General features: G+C 41.9%; 1 protein-coding gene and 1 long non-coding RNA gene across 2 annotated transcripts in view; one reads left to right on the top strand and one right to left on the bottom strand.

Annotated features, from left to right (window-relative positions):
- The first annotated feature begins 2,111 nt into the window (after positions 1 to 2,111).
- Positions 2,112 to 3,510, top strand: LOC144888420 (uncharacterized). Its single transcript, XR_013620996.1, has 2 exons — positions 2,112 to 2,186; positions 2,299 to 3,510. It is a non-coding gene; the product is annotated as an uncharacterized LOC144888420 (long non-coding RNA).
- Positions 3,511 to 3,557: 47 nt separating this feature from the next.
- The window catches only part of LOC137438099 (uncharacterized), a 144,171-nt gene continuing 138,313 nt past the window's right edge, over positions 3,558 to 9,415 (bottom strand). The window contains exons 6-7 of the mRNA XM_078766579.1: positions 4,873 to 5,148; positions 3,558 to 4,774 (exon numbers count right to left, since the gene is read on the bottom strand). Of these exons, the coding sequence (XP_078622705.1) occupies positions 4,491 to 4,774; positions 4,873 to 5,148 (560 nt within the window). The 3' untranslated portion in view covers positions 3,558 to 4,490. The remainder of the gene's footprint in view (positions 4,775 to 4,872; positions 5,149 to 9,415) is intronic.

Raw genomic sequence — 9,415 nt, 5'->3', positions numbered from 1 at the left:
AGAAGAAATACCCGGTCCTTGGCAGCCTTGAATCCCGCTGCTGTCTCCTCGCACTTTGAGATGAAAGTTCTGGAAAAATATGCCAACGAGAAGAGGCCAGTCTTGTCAGTGTTGAACACCTGCTCTGGGAGGTATCCCTTCTTTTCAATCAGCCTTGCGAGTTGAGCAGGGAATGCTTTTGCCGCCTCATGGTCTGCGGAGGCACACTCCCCTGAGAGCTTCACATTTTTGAGAATATACCGCTCCTTGAAACGATGGAACCATCCCCTGCTTGCAGTGAATGAAGTCGCTCAACTTATACCATCATCACTCGGCGCATCACTCGTGCTGGCACCACCACGCCAGCACCAGACAGATTATCATGAATTTGTTTGGCCTTTTTGCGAATGAGAGGTCCACTCAAAGGCATATTCTTCTGCATGTTGTCCTCGATCCATATGCTGAGAGCCTTCTCCATCCTTTCTATGTGGACATCCTGGACATGGGTGACCACCTCCGTACTCGATACAGCGCTCGCTGAAATACTCACGAATCGCCTTCTCGTTTTTCCGTATGTAGCGAACGTTGGTCGTTGACGCCATTATGCCTGCCCATAGAGGCTGCACTCTCTCCTCTCAAAAGCCAGTCGAGCAGCTCCACTTTCTTGCTCGGGCTCATCACTTTCTTCTGCCTCATGGTAGTCGATGCATCTCCGGCACTGGTTTTGCACTTAGGAGCCATGGTTGAACGATGAGCAGAGCGAGAGTCAAAAATGCAGGTCAAAGCAACGGGGCGAGAAGAATGATCGAGATCCAGGACACAGTCTGTATGTGTAGGATTGCGAGCATTGTGGGTAGCTGCGGGAGGGGTGAATACCCTGCCCATTTTTTGTGGGGGATGTTATCTGATGATGCCACATTGAGCCTATCTGCTAATTTCAATAATAGATTTAATGAAGCATTTGCATTCTATAATTCGTGGGGTTGACATGTTTATGCAGCTGGTGGAACATCCCTCGAAGCGTTTTCATTGTGTAAGATCTATGATGATGATTTACTAGGAATTGCAAACTGTAATAGATTTAATGAAGCATTTGCATTCTATAATTCGTTGGGTTGACTAGTGGGATATCCCGCAAAGCTCGCTGATAGTGCAGCTAAAATTTTCGGCCGCGAAAGCCATGAAAACGCAAAGGACACAGCAGCGAATGTATAAGCAGGTCATGCTCACGCCTTGTAGATGTTTTTTTTGCATATGTCGAGCTGCTTTATGCATGGCTGGTGAAAGATGGGTTTTATAAATACCATATGTCAAGCTCACGACTCGTGAAAAATAATTTTTGCGCCCCTGAAAAACCGCTAATTTGCAGAACATGGCCCTTCTACATATTCGAATAGGAAAAAAAACAACCTTGATTTCATGAAGCCGGCCGCGAATAGCGATGTTCACTGTTTATAAACAAACCCACCATATCCGCGCATGCGCAGCAGCCTGGTTGACAAAAGCGCAGTGTTTTCGTTTTGCACAATGGCGTCGCTTGACACACATGTGATCGTTTCGGAGTATTTTAATAGTCTTGACACTGTTGCAAAATCTCGGTACAAATCGAAGTTGAGTTATAGGAATGGTGAGGATATTCTTCTGGATCCATTTGCATTGAAAGGATGGCAAAACAATCCATCTTGCTGGCCAGATTTGAACTACGGCGATGTGTACACGTATTTGATCGACACACCGGGTATCTACACAAGGGAGTCACTGAAGGCATTCAGGTCACTCGAGGCATACAATTTTTTTTAAAGTGGTCATGTGAAGCCACTGTGGTATCATGCAATCGGGAATGATGTACCATTCTGCTTTATCAAAGGCAAAGTCATACCATCACAGCATCTCAACAACAAACCTCATGAGGCCTGGGTGTGTGTGGGGAAGAAGGAAGCTTCTGTCTACTGTGCACATTGACATGTATGGCTGGGTGAGCGATAAATATTGCCTTTTGACGTTTGTCAATTACATACATTGTGCAATATTTATGAGTTTTGATTAAACAAAGATTTATGTTGTTATTGTGTGCCCACTCCAGGTTGGGAGAAGTTTGCAGCCACGTCGCTGCAGTGCATTTCAAAATAGAAGCCGCAGTGAAGCTAGGATTAACACAGTCTTGCACAAGTGAAGCATGTCAGTGGAACAAGACATTCAGAGAAAAGGTACCTGTCCAATATTTTAAAACATTCGTGTTTCAGAGATTATTTTATATTGTTGTATTTTGATCACAATTTGTTTGACCCTCATACTATTTGTTTGTACATATTTTTTCAGTTGAACCCCAAGTCTGTGGTTGACTGCAAGGATTTGCTCAAACGTAACCGCCAGAAAGAAGTCAAAACTGTTGTATGCCAGACCACAAAAAAATGTCTGGTTGATTTGTTTGTGAAATAAATGTTAGCTCTTTCACGAGCCTCGATTCAGTATACAAAAAAAAAAGAAAAGACAAACACTCCCTGATTTGGATATGCTAAAAGATCTTAAAGCTGTCTGTCCAAATGCAGCATTTTTTAGCCTCATTCCAAAACTGGACGCCGAAGAGACAGACCGCTACTGAAGAGGAAGACGAGATGTATCTACCTGAGCCCCTAACCTCACTGTGCAGGGAGGAGTATTCCTCTTGGTCACAGTCTGATCTCCGGGCAGAGTGTGACCAGCTATATTGCAGGTTGACCTCAATAACCTGTGACCAGATTGCACAACTGGAGAAAGTTACCAGGGGTCAGGCTGTGTGTCCTCTCTGGACGGAGCAGAGGAGGGGTCGCATTACTGCGAGTATTGCACATGAAGTTTTCACAAGGAAGTCAACGACTGCACCTGGTCTGCTTGTGAAAAGAATCATGGGCTATGATTCGAGAAATCTAGAGATAGTGCCTGCTATAAAATGGGGATTAGCCAACGAGTCAAAAGCGAGGGATGCTTATGTCTGCACAAAATCAGGGGCTCAGCACAAGAACATTAGTTGCCGACTCTCTGGGTTGGTTCTGGATAAGGACCGGCCATACATTGGAGCGTCTGCGGATGGGATTGTGACATGTGATTGCTGCCAACCAAGAGTGCTTGAAATAAAATGCCCTTACAAACACAGAGATGTCTCTACGCTTGAGGCCGCAATAAATGATCAACAGTTCTATCTGGATGTTGATGGCACTCTCAAAGAGTCCCATCCTTATTACACACAGGTGCAACTCCAGATGTTAGTCAATGAATTGCAAGTTGCAGATTTGTGCGTTTTCACAAGCAAGTCATTACATGTTGTGGAAAATATTCCTTTCAATGCACTGTATGTGAATTCTGTTGTGGAAAAATGCCAATCATTCTTTTTGTGTGAACTGCTTCCTGAATGCCTAACACGGAGCTTGGAAGAGAAGGAAGATTAGAACGAGGCAATTCAAAGCACAGAGGAACAGCTATATTGCATTTGATTATTGTGCATGCACATGTTTACCAGTTTTGTATTTATTAAAGTTCCGTTGTCGATCTCAAGTTTGTCATGTGAGCTTCCGTGCAATAACAAAGCAACATATTTTGTTCAATATAAAATAATTTTTTATTTAAAAAAAATACCAAAAAGGTTCCCTGATACGCAAGTGAATACAAGGTCATGCAACAGAGCAAACAGTCTGTCACTGAAATTAAAAACATACCATTCATAGATGAATACAATTTTGTACAAACATGAGAAGAGGCTGAATAATCTTGTTTTGTGACCAGTCAACAAATAACAGTGTGATATCTGACTAATCTGGGCATCTATCTGACTAATCTGGGGTGCAAATTGGTTATCGCTGCTGCTATCATAACCATGTTATCAATGTGTAGCACAAGAGACAGGGGTACAATATTTGCAATTAGATTTAAAATTTTCAATTTCTCCATCACGCGTTCGATGTGTATCCTCACTCTAGCCAAACTTCGAGACATTTCCACCTCCTTCATTGTGAGCTGCTTTTTGCCCCTGGTAAAACTTGGAATGGCTAGACGAGCACCTCTTATTGCCAGTTCTTCTTCGATAAGAAAACCTCTGTCAGCTAAGACTTGGTCGTCATTTTCGATGAGATCCAAAAACCCTGACATTTGAGTTATCATTTTGTCTGACACCCTCCCTCCAAATGCTTTCGATATAAATGATACACCCCCAGCTGGATTTATGCCAACTAATATTTTCAGAGTATTGTGATGCTTGTAGTTTGACCAAGTATGTGCCCGCATTGTCAGATTACGAGCCCTCTCACAAAAGATCTCGGTACAATCGATTATCACTCTACATTTCGAATATGATGGTTTAAATACAGAGGGGAGTGTCCGAATAACATCATCCTTTTCAGGCCATCTGACTAGGAAGCATAACTTTTGGGCTATTTCTGGCAACCCATCATTAATCAATTTAGACACCAATGAAGTAGATACATTAAACCTAAAAGCCAAATCTTGATTGAGTAGACCAAGTCTAAGTTTCATCAATATCATGAGAAAAATGCATGGTTGTGACAAGACTTTGGACGTGGGTAGCACAGGTGCACAAAGAGCAAGAGCCCACGAAAATACTCCAAAATTTGGGAACCTGTGAAAAAATTTGTTTTGAACTCCGAATTGCCAGTGACAAGAAATTGTTCATTGAATTGTGCTTGTTGCAATTTAAGCTTCAGTTCTCTGTTTTCCTCTTGGAGCCTCTCAAGTTCCTTGTATAGCATTTTGTTCTCCTTCTGAAGCTCATCACATCGGTCAGGTTCTTTCTGCTGGTCATCACCTGATTGCACAAACAACAAATGGAACGTATGAAAATATTCAAATATTATTAATCAGAAGGGGTTGCTGACACTCAAGGTTGATGATAATTGGACTAACCGTCCCCATTTATTTCTTCAATTGGAGGACTGGTCTCTTCACAAGGGGCAGCTAGAATACTCATGGATAGTTCCAGGAGGATCTCAGCTCCTTGCAACTGATCTGTTCTTGCTCTCTCCCTCTCTTCTTCCACCTTGTTTTTTGTTTCAGCATGCTGCTTAATACGTAAGTGCCTTTTTTTCTTCTTCACTGAACGCTCCAGCTCTCCATTCTCCATGTACCCCATCAACAAATTAGGAACGAAATCTGGGTCATTGGAGATGTCGTTGGGTTTACCTGAAAGCCAACGAAGCTCTGTTAGAAAACTAAAGAAACAAAACAAACCAAAATGACATGCAACTTCTTTTCTTCCTAAAATCAACACAAAGTTAATAACAAAAAAAACTGTAAATTTCACAAACCTGACAAGAAATGTGTACTACAAACACGAGTGTGCGCTGTTGGGTTCCATTGTTTTCTCCGAATGGCATTTATCCAAGCCGATCGTTTGGGTTCTTTCTCTGGAATTCTATAGAAACTTATTCCCGAGTTCTTTTCAAATCTATTTGTGCAATTAACAACACAGCAGCTCACAGGCATTGTCCTTGAAATGGTGTCACACCAATGATCGTACAACTTCACCACTTAGAGACGGCCAGCATGGTTGGTGTTTTGCCAACCAAAACAAAGAGCGCGGTCACGTGATCAGGTACGTGACGTCACGGTAAACATCGCGATACAAAAAAACCCCGCGAATACAAAAAAATCCCGCGAATTGGCAGAACACTTTTCCGCGAATAGAGAAACAGGTTACATTTTATCACCCGCGAATACGTGGATTCCGCGAATAGCGGGGTCCAACTGCACTTGCATTTCCTTAGTATGTAATTAATAGACGTACTTCCATTGCATGAGTACGTAATTAATTGACATAGTTCCAAAAGAACGTAATTATTAGACGTACTGCACTCCTGAACTCCTGAACTCCTTGCTGGTCAGAGTTTTTGATTTTTTACACCTTTCTCAATTTGACTGGTAGTTTTGCCACAATTAGTTCATTAGTCAGGTTCACTATGTTAACAAATATAATTTCGTTCAAAATTTTGGGAGATGAGCAAACCTGTACATTTTTGGAATCATCAGAGCATGGAGAATCCGAAAATCAATGTTGGCATTTGCACAGACACCTGCATGGCCGCCATTTTGGATTTTCAAAATGGCCGCCATACAATACATATTTTGCGCTATCTCGGCTTCGAGTCAACCGAGAAACTTAATTAAATATGCTAGACCTATGTTTTCTGGGTCAAGGAATCCAACAAAGGCCTCAAAATAGTGCTCAGGATTATAGAAAAGCAACAAACAAAGGTAATTGAAAACCATTGTCTTTATATTTGTGATATAACTGTATTACGTAATACATGATATTGCAAGTCCTTTGAAGTTATAGGTATGGGTTTGTAAAGCAAGAGAGCAGCCTTGTTAGTATCAGATTGAACTATAAGTCCTATACACAGGATCGACTCGGTCGATACCGTTCAGGAATATGCTTTTACAGATCTTCATCACTGTCCTGAGTGTCATTTTCGCAAAGGTGTCTATGCAAATGCCAACATTAATTTTTGGATTCCTCATACTCTGAATATTCCAAAAATGTATAGTTTTGCTAATCTCCAAAAAAATTTGAACGAAAAAACATAGTGTACCTGACTACATGATCTGTCCCTCAGTCTGTTCCTGGCAGAGTATTGGCAGATTGCACAGCACTTCTCATTTTCTGTCAATTATAATGTAGTCAATCTGATTTTGATGTTGCCCATCAGTTAGGTTCATGTTTACAGTCTGTACTTGGGTTGTTGAACCAGGTGTTTGCAATTACAAGCTGTCTCTGCATAGAACTCCAGCATTCGCCCCCCTGGCAAATTTTGGATACCAAGTCCATGCTTTCTTGCAATCCCTGGTGCTCCTGCTTCTCCAACTTTTGTATTCCAGTCTCCCATAATAATTAAAATGTCAAATTTAGGCACATGGTCTACCATTTCCTGCAACTTTCCATAAAACTCCTCCACATTTTCTTCATCTGCTGCAGAAGCTGGAGTATATACATTGCCTTCAGAAAGTATTCACACCACTTGACGTTTTTCACATTTTGTTGTATTACAGCCAGGGGCGTCGATCGCTATTGAAAAGTCGAGGGACATTTTCTGGGAAAATAATTTTGAAGTGGCTATGAAGAAGATGATTATGTTTTTTTGTCATTTTCATGAATTTGATAAAATCGCATAAATAGTGACCAATTTAAAATCTGATATCAAGTTGAGTTGATGATATATCAGGAAGTCGGAGGACTTCCTATGTAAGAATGACACACAATTCCTCAAAAAAGATAATCTCCCAAGATACAAACTTGTAAACCGAAAAAAGTACCAACCAATCAGTTGTCTGTGGAGGATTTCACATTAAAATAACACTCATTAACCCTTTGTGTGCTGCAACATTTTTTTTTCAAAACTTTCATGAAAACCACATCTTTTTGTCATTTTCAAAAATATATATTTCATTTTGTGACAAATCTGCGACAGAAGCACGCAAAGGGTTAAACTTTTCGACAGCATGGCTGAACTACAAAATTGACAGAACAAAAATGTCCCGTTTGTAATTCCTCTTTTTAGACAGTGACTCAAAAGTGTGTTAAGCTCAGTACTTTGTTCAAACCTAATTTACTGTATTGTCCTGTCAGCCCGGCAGTTAACGCCGCTGGATGACGAATAGCCGTAACGGTCCTTAATTCCTAGACGTGTAGCCGAAACTGGCGGTTGGTCCGTCACGCTCAAGTGAGGGAACCAAAGCGCTTACCTCAGACAAAAGCCACACAGGTTTATTATCGGGCCCACGGACAAATAAACACACAACAAATTAAATAAACGCCACAATAATTAATGTAATGAAATAAAGCACGGCAATAAAATGAATGTTGGGGTAAAATAAATCCTACTTCGAGACATCTCCATTCAGACACAAATACATAACAGGGGAATGATAAGATAAAAATAAATTGTTTTCTCTGGTCGGCCAGCACTCAGCTTGCTCAACGAGATCATTGAATGAAGTCGGCAGTACAATGTGGCCCGAAGCCACTCGTGTGGGAAACGCACTAGCAATGGCGCTGAGTCGCTCTCCACAGCCCCATGTACATGAGCTAACTCGTGCGGGCGGTCCTCTTTTGGTCACCACTCCATCCGAAGCACCAAGAGCCCCACAAACCGCCACTAATACCTCTTCCTCACGATCGCAAAAGTTCCACACTACTCTCTCTCAGCACCAGCGCACTGAGCCAGAAGAGCCAGCATCAAAAGCGACCGACCGAGAATAAAGACCAGACTGAGAGAGTCTTCTTCTTCCTGCTCTCGAACCTTCGAGCTCTGACATCACTCTGTCCAATCGCCGAGCTCTCTCAAAACACCTGATGGTCTTGCTTGACCAATGACGAAGCTCAGGGCGTGGCCTACCAGTTACGATTCCTTTGGAGGCGGGGTTTAGCCCGATCGGGAATGTTCTGGGTTCTGTCGGCAGTTATGCCGGTTATGGTTGGCTCATGGATGGTTGTTATTATTCTTGACGTGAGTTGTATGACCGGCCTTGTTGAAGTTGTAAAAAAAACCCCCGTCTGATGACACATAAACAACATGAGGCTCCAGTTTCCCGACTTACTACATCGAGTTGTGCCCTACGTGTCCACGGTCCATGCCATCCCCATACAATCCTACCTGTGCTATGGTAATTCACCCTCTACTCCACAAACGTAACAGTATTTTACAGTGAGAACGTCCATGACACCTCAACATTTTCATAACATGAGATGATTTCACGAAAGGTAGCTGCAACTGCATATTTACGCTTTGGGAAATGAAGTAATAAAGAGGGGTGGGTGGAACAACGGCTGTCAATCAGCCTGATAGAGGCGGGGCCACAAAACACATTAAACCTAGTGTACTAACTAGAATGTTAGATCGTCTATAAAGTATGTACAGTGCTGTACCATTGCAATATGAGTACGTCTATAAAGTTTGGACTACAACATTTATAAACTAGAATGTCACTTATAAACCAGAGAGCATACCTCGGCCAAGGTGAACAGTTTACGTTTTGCATCCCTCCGATAGGTCAGATCTGGATCCGGACCTGACCCAACATCGAATGAGCTTGTTCTTGTCGCCTAACCAACTCATCCAACAAGTTTTGTCATAAGTCGTGCACAACTTTTTGAAACATCATGTTATACAGGGTGATCAAAAGGTCCCTGTGCACCTACAAGTAACTAGAGAAATACAGGTGCACAGTGACTTTTTGATCACCCTGTATAACACATTTCGGCCGATCTCTCAATGGTGAAGAATCACTTTAAAATTAAATAATACTCATATCTGAATCCAAATTCAGATCTTCACCAAAATCGAATATATTTGTCCTTGTCAGACACCCAACCTGTCCTCCAAGTTTCATCCAAATCCATCCACAACTTTTTGAGATATTTTGTTCACAAACAAACAAACAGGGGTGAAAA

Source organism: Myxine glutinosa, chromosome 12, assembly GCF_964187855.1.
Source record: "Myxine glutinosa chromosome 12, kmMyxGlut1.1, whole genome shotgun sequence".
Classification (NCBI taxonomy): domain Eukaryota; kingdom Metazoa; phylum Chordata; class Myxini; order Myxiniformes; family Myxinidae; genus Myxine; species Myxine glutinosa.
The sequence above is the reverse complement of the archived record's forward strand: the minus strand, read 5'-3'. Positions and strand labels throughout refer to the sequence as shown.